This window comes from Anguilla rostrata, chromosome 12, assembly GCF_018555375.3.
Source record: "Anguilla rostrata isolate EN2019 chromosome 12, ASM1855537v3, whole genome shotgun sequence".
Lineage (NCBI taxonomy): Eukaryota > Metazoa > Chordata > Actinopteri > Anguilliformes > Anguillidae > Anguilla > Anguilla rostrata.
This window is the reverse complement of record NC_057944.1, coordinates 2,259,204-2,274,845: the sequence shown is the minus strand read 5'-3', so window position 1 is coordinate 2,274,845 and position 15,642 is coordinate 2,259,204. Positions and strand designations below refer to the sequence as shown.

At 41.0% G+C, this 15,642-nt stretch overlaps 1 protein-coding gene across 1 annotated transcript; it reads right to left on the bottom strand.

Annotated features, from left to right (window-relative positions):
• Positions 1–7,019: 7,019 nt before the first annotated feature.
• foxa3 (forkhead box A3) lies at positions 7,020–12,032 on the bottom strand. Its single transcript, XM_064303508.1, has 2 exons — positions 11,498–12,032; positions 7,020–10,001 (listed from the first exon to the last, which is right to left on the bottom strand). The coding sequence occupies exons 1-2, from the start codon at positions 11,567–11,569 to the stop codon at positions 8,760–8,762; spliced, it is 1,314 nt and encodes a 437-aa protein (XP_064159578.1). The 5' UTR covers positions 11,570–12,032; the 3' UTR covers positions 7,020–8,759.
• Positions 12,033–15,642: the final 3,610 nt, after the last annotated feature.

Sequence of the window (15,642 nt, the reverse complement as noted above, 5' to 3'; positions counted from 1 at the left end):
GGAAAAAGCCAACTATTTACAAATTCAAATTCAAATGCTTTATTGGTGTGACATACTTAAAAATACATATTGCCAAAGCGTAGTGATAACAGAAATCAAGCACAGAAAGAATTCTTTTTTTTAAACAAGCAGCAACAACAATAAATAACGGTATAAATGGCAGTAACATAACATTCATTAACTATTAAATCAACTACTAAATACTATTACTTTCCTATACTATTACTATATTAGACTATGCTCTATTTATTTTTAAAAATTTAGTTCTCAATAAAATTATTATTATTTGTTTACCCACTGGTTGTGACAGGCAAAAACATACTTAGCTGCGAGTGAGGCTGCCGGTCCTTCTCCTAATAGGACTCGCAGCTTTTGTTCATTTGTGAGGGAGGGAAATTTGTTTTGGAATTTTGACATCTTATTAAAATGTGTTTTTCTCATCAGTGAATATTTTTCACAATACAGCAGGAACTGCATCTCTGTCTCTACCTCTCCTGTCTTGCAGTGAACATACATACGTTCTTCTTTGGGTAGCCATGTTTTTTTGTGCTTTCCTTTTTCATTTGCTAAGGTATGGTCACTGAGTCTGTACTTGGTCAGGATTTGTCTCTGCTTTGTGTCTCTGACAGGGAAGAGATACTCTGCCAAATTGTATTCTCAATTTAGGGCCAAATAGCAATTACATATACAGTTAACCAAGCAGCCAAATACAATAACAAAGCAAAGAGACGGAGAGAGAAAGATAGCTGCAAAACATGATCACAAGATGTCACCTCATGCAACAAACTGACTCCCCATTAACCAGTAATTTACCTCTTTTTACTTTAATAGTCTCTGCTGTATTATTAAAATACTGTTACTTTATTTATAATTTGGTTAATAATATTATTCAGTGTTAAGATTGCATGTTAATGCACCTGTTTTTCGGAAATATAAGACTTCTCTTGTCATGCCAATAGAGGCATTTGAATTTGAACTTGACAGAGATGGAGGGAGAGAGATCACGACTGGGGGAGAGAAGAAGAGAGGTAGAGAAAGATCGAGAGAGAGAGACAGACTAAGAGAGGGTGAAAGATCGAGAAAGAGTGAGAGGAAGATCGAGAGAGAACGAAAGAGAGAGAGAGAGACAGAGACTGAGAGAGAGAGCGAGACAGAGACTGTGAGAGAGACAGCGAGAGAGAGGGAGAGAGAGAGAGAGAGAGAGAGAGGGAGAGAGAGAGAGAGAGAGAGAGAGACAGAGAGAGAGAGAGAGGGGGAGAGAGAGAGAGAGAGAGAGAGAGAGAGGAGAGAGAGAGAGAGAGAGGGAGAGAGAGAGCTGTTTGATTTGCCTGTCTGAATGATTGGATTGTTGCCGGGTCCTGCTCTCTGGGTCCTGCTCTCCCTCCTTTTTGCCGCCAGGGTGTTGTTTTTAGCCGCTCGCGCCCGTAACCCGAGGCGACGGAGGCGCGCTGGTAATCAGCCCCAGCTGGGCTCCTGGTGCCCCAGCTGCTAATTGGTGCTAACGAGGGGGACCTGTGATTGCCACGGCATGAAAACAAACCCCAGTAACAGCCCAGTGACGGGGGCGGTAGGGCCTGTCCCACCACACTGCGACTTCTGTGGTGGGGGGCAGGACAAGGCCACTCGTGGTACCAGCTAAAAAAGCCTGCCGCCCCCTCCCCAACCCCCCAAACCCCCCAACCCACCCACCCCTGGATTACAGCTGCTATGCTGATAGCCTCTCTCCAGAAGTCTGTCAGTGGGTCAGGTCTCATATCTCAGCAGAGTGAGAGGCAAGTTCATCTGACTGCGCCGGTGTTATGACATCACACGTTTACGACGTGTTATGACATCACACGTTTATGGCGAGGGTAGCCTGGTGCCGTTTCCTTAAGGCCACTAAAACCCAGCCCTTAAGATTTCCTGTAGACATGGGAGTGGCACAAGTCCGAAGGTTGTCCGGAAATCACATCTCAGCTCCTAAGAAATTAGTCTGAAATTAGTCATTTCTCAAATATTTAGATGATAAATGAAGTTTCTGAGCCAAGCAGAAGATACAGACACTGTCCAGGAGAAAAATTGTCACATAAACAAAATGTTCAAAGAGCAGACATCTGCAAAGATTGCTCAGTACAGAATCTATGGAGGAATCGACTCAATTCAGCCCTGATGGAGCTGAACAGACAAGATAAACAAATCGTTAAACAGAAGCAAACCCTGATCCATCCCAGTCCTGATGGAACTCCATTTCCACATTTTGTCACCACCACATGCCCTCTCCACCAGGGCATGCAGCTCCTGGGCTCGGTGCAGGAGTCTGTGGAGCACTCATCCAACTGGTTTCCCAGATCTGCCTACCACCCCTCACACTGCACAGGAATCCGCACACCAGCTCCAACCAGAAAAGGCATTCTGTACTTCATTCATGGGGTTGCTGACAAGGATTTCTCTACTTGTAAAATCTTCTGTTTATAAGAATTAAATTGCAATGGACAGATGATCAATTGGTGTTTGGAGATAAAGAGAAAAGAAGTAAGATGCTTTGTCATAAAGGGGACAGGCAGTAGTTTAATCTGCTGCTGTTCACACTTTCCTGAGGACCAGATTCTTTTTAAAGTGTACATACAAACCTTTCACTGAGCCTCCTCAGAAGATGTACTCAACAATAAAGCGAGTGCCGTCTATGTGGTATCTATGGTTATAATGCTGTCACTCATGATGGGCGTGCAGTGGCAGTGGCTTAATTTGTGAAACTGTTTTCGACACAATTTTAAAAAATTCATCTGAATAATACTTTTTCTTCTCAATGATCAAAGGGCCAAGAAGTACATGTGGGACACTTTGGTCCCTACACCACCAATTGAACAGAGTAACACAACATTCTGTGACCCAATACTGAGTGGGGCCTCCAAGTTAAGTGTTGGGTACAGATATGTATCCTGCACCTCACAAAATTCTGATTCTGACAGACATAAGAGGACCTAGCGCAGCGGGGCCTGGTCCTTTAGCACTTAGCCCTGGGGTAGCACAGGATACGTGCGCCAAAGCCAGGAAGGAGGCTCTCTGAGGATTCCAGAAACATATGGGGTCCATGTGGACAGGGAAAGAGCGTCGGCTTGGGCTAGACCTAAAGACAACACGGCCCGGTCTGACAGCCACTGTCTTCTGTCTCGTGAATCAACACCCGACCAATGAGAATGCACCTGGTCACGCGCAGGCCCGTCGCGTTTGCCCCTGCCTTTATTTGGCTTTGCAGCGGGTTTTAGCCAAGGAAGAAAGACGCGTTCCCCTCTCAAAACAAACATCTCTCACAACGTTTATTTTCATACTTTGCTTAGAAGTACCCAGAGACATCAAAAAATGTAATCCTGACCATGAAAACTGCAATTGCTCCTTCTAGAACCACTTTTTACTAATTTGACTACCTCTACTGTCTATGCTATTATTAGTAGCCTCATTGGCAACTATTACTAATGATACTACTCTTAGCTGCATGGGTTATATCTTCTGCTACTATAGAAACAGCCCAGTTCTACTAGCAGTGTTACAGCTACCATGAGGACATGTTACCATGATGAAGAATGTCTCTGTATTGTCGATGGTAGACTACTTGTTGGCCTGCTGTGGACTTTCTGACCGAAGCCCACGCGAGGAAACTACGCCAGGTCTGCACCTCGGTGTCTGTTGACATAGCGATCAAGCCCAGATTGACCCAACGCCTTTTCACCGGGAAATGCAATCTGCTCAGTTCCATTCCGTATTTCTATTCAGCTCGGTTTTTATCAGAAGCCACTTAACAACACCCACAACCCAAAGAGCAAAGTCCAGAATATTATCTCGCCGCCAGTCTCGTGTATGTTGGCTGACTTGCACACTGCGCAACACTTTATTGGAAGCATGTTTGCGTGGGCGTTAAACAAAATCGAGAAATCAAGCAAATGCTGCATTAAAAAAAAAAAACTTATTTGGGTTCCACACATTAATTTGTATGTCAGGTGACTATCACCAATTTAAAACAAAAAAGTAAGTTATCCATCGATACGAAACATTACATAAAAGCAGAATGTATTTATTGTATCTCATAGCTGATAACATTCACGTCTTCCCTGCTTCCTGCTTGATGAGGAGCACCTGGCAAAAAGCCATCGTTAAGCTGCAGTATTAACAACGGTCGAGCCACCTACATGACTGGACAATATATTTAATTAAGACCCATAAACAAAGATAATTCTTCCTTTTAATTTTCAACCTATTTAGCCCTATCTGTCTTCCCTGGTGTCATTCGTCTGACTTACATATAATTCAGGTGGCATTTAAACCGCAAACAAATAAAATAAAGTCAATAGCCTCGAGCTTGGACTAAGCCGTTCCGTGATCACCTGTATCATTTTTCTTTCTGTTTCAAAACACTAGGGAATGTAAACACACTGTATCCATTTATGCGATGTACAGGATACAGGACAGCATACAGGATGCGGACACGGACATTTAAATATTAGCCTGTATCGCCCGCCCCTTCCCTCCCATAATTTAAGTCACATGAAATTTGCCAGTTATCTGGTGATTGACACCATTGGCCAATGGTAATATCCTTCTTTGTTATTAGCCTGCAGAAAATTGCGCTCAGAGTAACAGGCCTCAGCAAAAAAAAAAATCGATATTGCTGAGTTCATTCGTCAATAAATAACAAATGTTTTCGAAAAGGAGATTACATAAAGCGGCCTTCTTAAGCAAATACAAATGGCGTTTTCGTTCGTTCATTTTAATTTTAAGCTGTTCAAATGTCGTCGAAAAACGTACGGTTTATATGTAGAATGCCCGATATCACACAAATGGCTATTCTGGTAATTTATCAGACCATTTTGGAATAGTCTATTGTTTATAATTTGTCACTTTTTAATACTTTAGAAATATCATGAGATGTTGCCGATTGAAAGCTCATTTAGCCTACCGTAACACTACAGCCGATGGACACAAGATAGACAAGTTTACGCCCGTAGTTTATTGGAAATAAATCTTTGCTATCAGTTTTACAGCGTCGCGGTTCTACCCGTTTCCCCTACGAATAGACGGGCGGGTAAATCGGCTGGCAGCAGGAAGTCAATGTTACGGTAGTAATTTTACTGTCTTCCCTATTCTGTGGGATTTGGGGCTGCATAAACTGTCATGTAGGCTACACCAATAAAAACATTCAGGTTGCTTGTATCACTTCAACACACGTTCGACATAGGGGCTGAAACAAGAACATTTATTAGTCTCTCTCTCTCTCTCTCTCTCTCTCTCTCTCTCTCGCTCTCTCTCTCTCTCTCTCTCTCTCTCGTGGAATATATATTTTCAAGTTACATTTTTCCTCGTATTGATTCTTCAGTAATAGGCTTCTCCAAGGCAAAACGCTTACTTCGGGGTGGTTCTCAGGAGCACCTTTAGCTCTCTGCTGAACCGAATAAATATCCATGGCCAGTTCAGTTAAATATCCATACATCCAACTGCAATCACAATAACCACGTGGTTTCTACTGTTTGTTAATTATGAGAAGGTAGGGAACCTGTCCCTGTTCCACTTTTGTCATTGTGTAGCTTTGGAAACCGTATCAGTGGCACTTGCCTATCTTATCGCTAACTCCCCGCGCATTGTGCGCGAGTCACTGGGAGTTATCTGGGTTCTAGTTCTCAGGTCATAGTCTGCATTTTCTCTGCTCCATACGCTCCTTGCCTAAGCTGTAATGTACAGGCGGACTGAAAAAGTTTCCTACATTGTGACGTGACATGATATAATAGTTCTACACCCCCGTGTGATACTGTGGGAAATGGGATGGGCAGAGACTGCTATGGACCTCTTAATGCTTTTTACACCTGCTTCTGATCAAGCGAAGCACTGGACAAACACAATCAAATCAAATCAAATCCAATCAAATTTTTATCTCATTTTTGCGTGATTATATGTAAGAAAAACTGAAATGGTTTAAGGCCAGAAGAAATGTCTTAGTATGGACCAATGACACTTTTGGTGTAATGGTTAACTAAGTGGATTCTATAAGCTATATATATATATATATATATACTTGATATGTACTTGTATATATATAGCACAGTTTTATTGTGCTGTAATTATTGTTTCCCATTTCCAATTCGCTGTACTTTTATGCTGCATTGCTGAAGGTTTGTTATGCTTAGAAGGGGACACACTAACATGAAATTCCAATAATATCTTGTCATTAATCTATAAAATCACATTTTCCAGAGTAAAAAACAAAAAGTCTTAACAGCATGTCTTATTAATGTGGCAAAAATAATTGATCAATAACTACATTCATATTCTTTTTCAGTTTAAGTTTTACAATATGTATTTTTAATGAAACTACAATCCTGTTGGGGGTCCTAGTAATGGACAGCCTTATATATGACGTGGCCCATTAGGACACCCCCTTCTCTATTTCAGGCGGTGTCAGTGGTGCACAGAATGCCCTATTATTTGTGCTATACAAAACCATTTTAGGTCTTATTTTAGCTCATCTCGAAAGGAATCCGAGGAAAAACCAAAGGTATGCTAGAAGTGTTTTAAGCCACAATAATTACCATTATTCTAATGCTGCAGAGAAGGTCACATTCGATCTGGGTCCTTTTTGGATTTTTATTTTTTCTTAATAAAAAAAAAATTATTTTTTCATTAATTTATAAAAATTTGCACGTAGAGCTTTCCCCTTTCCCCGCTCCTTTGTGCTGTCAGTTATTCTGACGGGTTCACTGGCTGTCCTGACGCCGCGTCATCAGACGAGGTTTATTATGGGGTCTGAGGGCTGGCGAAAGCCGGAGGAATGTTTAGTCTGTGCAGCGGTGAAGTCGCACGTGAGAGTTACTGGCAGAGGAGCCATTTTGACAACCATCTGGGAGCCTCCAGCGGATCCGTGCATGAGCACGGCCATGCCCGAATGTCAGGAGGCTTTCTGAGCAGGTTCATAACTACAGAGCTCTTTGCAGTTGGTAAATATCTTTTTTTGTTGTTGACAATGGTAGTTTCTTGAAAAAACAGACTTGACAGCATTTTCCCAATAGTTTTGTTTTTTTTAATAAGAAAAAAACATAAAAGTAGAACATCAACCACAATATCCAAACAGTAAAACAACCAAGAAATGTAGATATATTAACACACCTTTCTTCCATGTTTGAAAAGCAAAACACTTTAAATAAACATTATTTTGCCCCTGAAACTAAAATACAACATTGAGTGACCTGAAACTGTAGTCCTTGTTATTTTCTCCTGAAACCTTGCCTTTTTGTCAATTCAACTGAGTCCCATATCCTTAAAGACCAGCCAATTTTTTTGTTTGATAAAAAAAGAAAAAGAACTACGTATCACTTCTAAATCTCCATGGAGATCAAGTGAATTACGGTTTTAGCTAAGACTTGAAATAAGGTAGTTGGAAGGTATTGTTGTAAAGCAATGTGTCGTGACCAGTCCTGTGCAAATTGGTTGGAACACTAGTGCAAAGTAAATGGTTCCCACTGAGCTTTTTCATTCTGCCTCTGTCTTTGTAACTGTATAACTGACACTCTTCAAATCAAATGAAGATGATTAAAATTCCCACTTAGTTATTTAAAAAACCTGAGTAACATGTCTCTGGCCCTTAATAGTTAAATTGTCTTCAGAAAGATAGCTTTACCACAGTTTTTAAAAAATCATGTATTTAAAAAAAAAAAAACAAAAAAAAAAAAAACATTTGACCAATCTCTGTTCGCTCTTTCACATCCATATGCAGTTTCTCCAAACAGGTCCATATCTCAGATTCACCTTCCCACATGTCCTTTTCTTTGTGCTTTCTATATCATAACATCTTTCAACCAGAAATACATTCACTGCTCAAAATGGAAGCAAGGAGAAGCATAAATCCTTAAAACTTTTCTTGCAGTGTTCTGACACTGCCCACACGGCCTGTTACACACATACAGTCACACACATATACATACACACACATTTATGAATGCATCTTGAAAACACAGCACTTTTTTGAAAATGGAATGTACCACCATGATGTAACACAATCACAAACTCCCTGTAATGCAGTAACTACTGCTCAAAACAGTAACCCGAACCACTTCAGTTTTACACAATCTCAGATTATTATTTTTTTTATTCCTTTTCACATTTTTAAAAACTCTACAACACAGCACTGTACAAGATATATTAATTTCTTCCCTTTATAAATAAATGAAGCTCCTTACTGAGAATATTTACAGTTTTGTACAAGCCTGAGAAGATCCCTCTACAAGGCTAAATGCTCAATGCTAAATCAACTCTCACAGAGTCAGGTAAGGATAATATGCACTCTATCGTGTTTGATTCCACTCTGACAGAGAGCTGATTCACTGCTGAACATTCAGCCGCACGTTCCCTCCCCCGTCCTTCCTGTTGAGTAAACCAGCTCCCAGCTTACGGTCCAGTAACAACTACACGCAACACAGACAGTGTACAAGGACGAGCCCTCCATGTTTGGATTTTGTCCAGCTTCTTCCATGATGAGGGGTCTTGGGGACACCTCGGGATTCATTTTGCACCTCTCAGTTTTAATATGGGGTGTAATGGTCTGCAGGCCCCCACCCCTCGCAAAATATACAAATGCAATGTTTCCAGGGGGGGGATTTGGGTTGGTACTCTTCCCTTTCTGTTTACCAGTAGTCTCAGTTGAGGGAATAGACACTATATTTCCATTGCACTCTTTGGATTCTTTTGCTGATTAGGGCCCTGACAGCACCAATGGACTCTGGGGTCAGAGGTCAGTGAGGTTACGAGGCATTCAGAACTGACCTGCTGTAGAGGGTTTGGTAGTAGGCCCCCGAGTCCAGGGAGGACGGCCCGGGGCTGTCGTAGATCTGCTTGGCGGCCACCGGTGAGCCGGTGGCATAGCCGTTGTAGGCCATCACCTGGTCCTGGTAGGACTTGAGGTCCATCTTCTGCTCATTGGACATCAGATTGGTGATGGAGAAGGGGTGGTTGAAGTTGTAGTGCGGATCCATGGACTTGAGGGGGTCATGCTGGAGGTCCAGGTGGTGCATGGCACCGGGGAGGAGGTGCCCACCCCCGGCAGCCTGAGAATGGAGGTGGTGGACGGAGGAGGAGGTGGCGGAGGACTGGGCCGAGGAGATGGACGTGGAGCTCTGGACGAGGGGCTGAGGGCAGTCCAGCTGGGCCAGGCTCCTGGGCTGCTGCTCCTCGGAGGCAGAGCCGGGGTGGGAGCTGTCGGAGTGGGCCGAGTCCGGCCCCTCGGAGCCCGGCGCGGGGCTGTGCTCCTCCTGCAGGCTCTCCTGCAGGCCCGCCTTGCTGCCGCCCTCCTGGGACTTCCCTGACCCCTTCTTACCAGACTTGTCCTCGATCTTGAAGCGCTTCTGCCGGCGCAGGTAGCAGCCGTTCTCGAACATGTTGCCCGAGTTGGGATGCAGGGCCCAGTACGAGCCCTTGCCCGGCTTGTCCGGGGAGCGCGCCACCTTGACGAAGCAGTCGTTGAAGGACAGCGAGTGCCGGATGGAGTTCTGCCAGCGCTGCTGGTTCTCCCTGTAGTAGGGGAACAGGTCCATAATCCACTGGTAGATCTCGTTGAGCGTGAGCATCTTGCTGCCGGATTGCTGGATGGCCATGGTGATGAGCGAGATGTAGGAGTAGGGTGGCTTGGCATGGGTGAGGGACCGGCGGTATGGCTTGGGCATCTCTTTGGCCCGGTTGAGTGAGGTGGGGGATGGGTAGCCCAGCTGGGCCATGGGCTGGCCCATGTTCTGGTAGTGGGGGAGGGCGCCGAGGGAGGGAGTTGGGGAGCCCAGCTGGGTGAGAGAGCCGGGGTTGAGGGACGTGGTAATGGGCGAGACGCTCATGTGGTTGCCGTTCCCGCTCATGGAGGTCAGGGGGCTGCCGCTCAGAGCCCCGCTGGAGTAGCCCATATTCATTGCAGCTGAACCAGCAGGGTTCAGATTGATATAGCCGTTGATGCTATTCATGGCACTCAGGGTGGAGCTCATTGTTGGTGAGGGGTACATCTAAAAGTGAAATAGAAAAAACAGTTTTTTCATTAAAGATTTTACATTGGGAGACGGTGAATAAAAATGGTAAAAAGCGTTAACCACCGTTTAGTTGACATCAGAAACTTAAAAACCAAATTAAACGGCGAATTTATCAAACAGTAGGTAACTATTCGTCAAGCATAGAAAAACGTCTATTTCCTTGTACAGCTATTGTTACTCATTGCGCAGTTATGCAGCTCGTGAATGTGTGTATCATCTGTATCATTTGTAAAAGAAAAACGTCCGCGCCATTGCTAGAAAATGTAAAATTAATGAAACAGAAAGAAGTGAAACTATTTATTCTGGTTAATATAGAGGAAATACACCTAACCGATAGGTATTTAAACAAATTGCAAAAGAAAATGTTTTATCAGATGTGCAATACAACATCCAAAACATAATATAATAAAACAACCGCCCTACACATATAACAAACATACATATAATACAAACATAAAGATAGTCAATGTGTTATTTCGCATGTTAGGATAGAACACAAAACCTTTGGATATATGGGTCATATTCTATATTTTATAGTCCAGAAATACCTGAAAAACCCAGGTAAACGCGGAGTAAGTGGGGGGGTGGGGGAATGAACAAAAATCGCTTCTAACTATCGCTTATAGTTTTCGTATAATCAAGACAGTGTTTAGCCCATATCGGCTGTAGGCCTACTTAAATATTGAAAAATATACATTTCCTTGAATCTAAATTTTTGGAAACATAAAGCTGACAGTTCTCATTAAACCGTTTTCAATGCGCCTATTTTATATATAGCCTACATATATCCCAATTAGGCTATACTGTTCAATCATATAACGGACATTGTTAATAACCGACGACAATGGACCTGATTATTAGTTTTGTGGACTTTCCATTATGTTGTATTTAAATTGTTTGCCTTTGTTTATTTTTGTATATACATTCTCGTAAATAACTGTAGCTAGCCTATATTCTAAATGTGTTCTCTTAAACACGTAGGCTACAATACAGCCTACGTCTATGACAAACGCATTTTTAAAATATGGGGAAATTATCAGAACATAGGACTATACACTTTAGAAAATAAATTATTAAGTATAACTTTTACGAATGCAAAAAAATTGTTGATAAGCATTTATCGACATCCCCCGTTTATAGTTCACCGTTATGCGTTCTTTCCCCTTTTAAATTATGAACGAGGAATGTAGACAAATGGGGATCTACAGAATTTTGCGTTCGCAAATGTTATATTTTATTTTTCGCTTTGAATGTTATATTCTATGGAACTATGTTTTTAATAAACTTAACTACATTACCACTTAAACTGAAACGTTTTTTTAGAAGCAAGAAAAAATAATTACAAAATATATATTTGCATGGAAACATTTTGAGGGAAATATTTACGCTAAAAACCGACAATATAAACAGTAACATTAAAACAGTGACATTCTTTGTTAATATAAATACTTGGATCAGTCATCATTACTCACTTCGCTCGCTTCACTGTAGAAAGCGTTCCATTCGGGAATTTCATGAGACTCCATCTTCACTGAACTCAACATCCCCAATTACAACGTCTTTCTGGGGGGAAAAGTCTGGAACAAAATGAAGTCTGCAACCGCTCGAGTTTGCTTTTCGGAGTTTTCAGCTGCCTAGGCTAGAAACTTGCAAACATTTGGCTCCCGCAAACAAATTTTATGTAAGATCCGCGTTTTCGAAAGGTGTCCAATTTTCTCAAAATGGTAAAAAGTTTAACCTATTCTACACGATCCACATCAAGTCCCTGTATATTCTTGACTACTGAACAAATACTGATGCAATTAACTTCTTTATAAAAAGGCATATCTTTTTTGAACGTACTAATCATCCATTACCATATATAAGTAGCCTAAGTAAGAAATGTATTTTTTGTTAGTTATAAATCCTCAAAAAGGTCCTTTGACTTCTGCCGTTGGATCGCAGCCCAGGTTTTGTGTTACTCAGTCAGATTGCTTTGGGCAAGTACAGTAAAAGTCTGACGGTCAGTCTTTAAAACTCAGGTAAGGTCCCGCCCCGCTGGGCAATTTGAATATCGTCTCGGGACTCAGGAAGAGGTCGTTAAAGGGTCTCTCTTGCCCCCTGCTGTTCTGTATATTGGCCCGGGACAGACGCTTCCATTTTAATTGTGACATTTCCACATTCTTAATTGTTTCCAAACAGGTGCTACCGAGGCACAGGGAATTGGGGGACGCACTAGTGTCTTTTCTTTCGCACCACGGACCTGATAGGGTAGGCCTATATTAATGCTCAAATTAACTATATAGTTGATTCCGTGATACAAACCAAATGAACTAACGTCAGTTGCTGGAATTAACGATGGTGGTAATGAGGCTTCATATCTCACCACACAGAAAATGACACAGAAAAAATAAACGCATGGTTGTGCATTCATGTTAATCGGTTGTTGCGCCAGTATTCTGAAGACATAGCACACATCTGGACTATTTAGACTGACACGAACGGTATGACTTCTCATTCCATTTTATTTACCGTTGTTTAAATCAATCAGCCTGTAACAATGCCCTCGAAGACAATGATTACAAAATAAGCTTGAGCCGACCCGATACAGGCATCGTCTGGGTCACCTAAAGCTTGATCTATTCAGGCATAACCTTGTCAATGGCTGAGCGCATCAGCGGGCAGCATAATTGTGTCATGTGAGCCAATGTTTATTCCCTTTGGCTACCACTTGTAGTCGTAACTGCAGTTGAACAATGGTAATTAATTGACAGAGTAGTCCTCGGTAATTTCTCAGAACACGAGTTTCCCGTCAGTTAAATTCACATTTATATTTAGGATGTGATTTTTATTACAGTCTAGAGATAGCCTAATTATAACACTTATGCCCTAAATAAATATCAGGTAGGTTATATCGAAGTAAATAATATAACGGAAAGTTGTCGCTATGTGTAGGCCAAAGTCAGACGGAAATGGAGGAAGCCACATAAGCAGCCAACTCTTAATTTGCAATGCAGCCCAGTATTCGCCATTAATCTCAAGTAGACTCCGTTTCAGATGAAAGTATGACAAAAGAAGAGTAATATACAACTTGTGTGTTTCGGATTCCATAGTGGATTATAATCTGAAAATACTGGAGCATTATAAATATGCAACGCACACCATGGCTATGTAAGCATATGACAATTTACAACAGATTAAATGTTCCTGCGAAAATATGCCAAGGATATAAATTACATGCCTGACAAAAAAGTCCAATCTTAAATTTTATTGTATTGTATTTTTTAAAACTTTCCCACTTGCGTCCCGGATACAGATGATTATTGTCACACAGGATAAAACTCTGGAAAACTATACAAGTAACTTGAATTGAATAGTAACGCTTTAGGTTCGTCCTCTGCTTTCCGAATACACATCGGTTCCGCGGCCGCAGACGGAAAAATCTGAATCTCAATGCATTTCCTAATTGCTAATGAATGGAGAAGTAATTGATAAGCATGTAGGCGGTCGACGGGATTAGCTGGAAACTACTAAGGAAACAACAAGCAGGAAGACGACTGGTGCGTAGGATACACCGGCAAGGGCTGCATTTTAACTTCAGTGTTGGCATATTTCATTTAAAAAAAAAAAAGCAGTTGTATTTAAATTTGAGCATATAGAATACGATGTAAAACAAACAAAAATGATAATCCATTAGTGTCCTTTCCTTACGTGGCGGTTCTACGCCTTCTCACGATTAAACAGGCAGTGCGTTTATTTGCAAAACGTTTGTCACGTTGGTTTAATGGAATGGGCGATTAACACACTCCGTGGGAACGCTGTCCATTGTTTTAACTGCAGTCATTAAGATTTCAGAATAAAGTCTTCAGAATTAAACTGTGTTACTTTAAATTGACCTTTTTGCATCGCGAACTCACAATTTAAAAATGTATTTATGACATCTTATTATAGTCTACATTTAAGCAGGAAAAATACTGAGTAGTCTAGGCCTATATATTCCTGTCATAACAGCCAAAGCATTGAGTTGCATTGCAGTGTGGGAACGTAAATCAATCAATGATCAATATGAAGTATTTTCGAAATGGTTATCGCTATTACATTGCATGGGTGTTGCCTTGCTATATTGTCAATTTGGCCTTCCTTCCACGTGGTGTACTATGTGCCTTTAAAAAAACAAACAAAAAAAAAACAAAAACGATTTAGCCAATAGGCTCTTGCTATAGCCTACGGTAGGTTGGCCGGCTACAATGGCAAGGCAAGAGTGACTGTTCATTAACACCTCAATAATTACTTAACAATAGATTTAACGAGTTGACACAAATAGGGAGGAAGCAAGAGATTTGAATCTGTTACTTAATTGATTAGCCATGAAAAGAACTTACAGGCGGTTCGCAGAGTAGCCTACGTTTAAGTGTTGTTCATTTTACAAAATAATATTGTTGAATCCTAAAGCTAAAACATATTTAAATCATTTTATGTCGCTGCCTTTTTTGTATAAATGTGAGGTGACCGAATACTGCATTTTGATCAAATTCGGAAATCGGAATGGCGATTAATTAGGAAACCATTTATAAGTAGACCAATAAATTGATTCTCAAAGGGAAAGAAATAGGCTAATCACACAAAATGATGCGTAGACCCCGCAAACCGAATAACCCGGACATGATTTTCCAAAAGACAAATTCCATCGACCCCTTTATTTTTTTGCTTTTGAAACAATTATTAATTTATTTATGTTTTGCATGAGGGAGATTTAAAATCAGACAACGTCCACTAGCTCTACTGTTCCGCGCCAATATAGGCTACGGGAAAATGCTCAGTGTTTGCCACTGTACCCGGACCATGATCCCTCTTATACTCGTATAAGAGCTCAGTTAAATTAACATTTCTGTGAACGACACCCATTTAACCAATAATGACCGACAATTGATCCACCGTATGATTTCCCAACATAACCCAAATGTTTCAGTTTATCGAACTTTACTCGAGAGCGAATGCGCTTTTATTCCGCTCAGTTTTACGTGTGTGTGTAAATATAGCATACAAACATATTTGCCATATGCATGTCATAACACAGTTTGCGTAGGCCTACATAGTCCGGTGCGAGTTGGTGGGATTCTTAAGATCTTTTTCTGCATATCATTCTACTGTCCGCAATAATAGAGCTATTAATGTATTTATTTCTTATTAATTATAGGACATTTTATTCAACGATGCAACACTTAATGAGACCGAAGGAATTCGACACTACATGTAATAAATATTTAAATCTATTATCGTATGTTAACAAATATGTATTTTTAGTATTCATTATTTTCGAAAAGATCTATAGTTTTGACATTCACGTGAATTGGTATTAAATGCAATACTGTTACATTCTTACTATAAAAGTCATAATGTCAATTATTTATTGAGCAGTTAAATTAAGGGATCCAAGCAAAAGAAAAAAAAAAAAAAAAAAGGCTAAGAATGAACAAACTTGTGTACCAGCGCTCCATCTGCTGGTCAAAGTCCACATTGCAGATTGTGATTAAAAGTAAAGCAATTGACATGCAGCAATTCCAATGCAAACTATTAAGTTTATTATTTTATAACCAGCAATTCTCCATTTCAAATATATAGAACAGCGTTTTCACAG

Excerpts from the sequence above, each read along its gene's own strand:
- foxa3 (XM_064303508.1), bottom strand. The coding sequence starts at position 11,569 with ATGTTGAGTTCAGTGAAGATGGAGTCTCATGAAATTCCCGAATGGAAC. Across the intron at positions 10,002-11,497 it reads TCTACAGTGAAGCGAGCGAA|ATGTACCCCTCACCAACAAT; the intron begins GTGAGTAATGAT and ends TTTCACTTTTAG.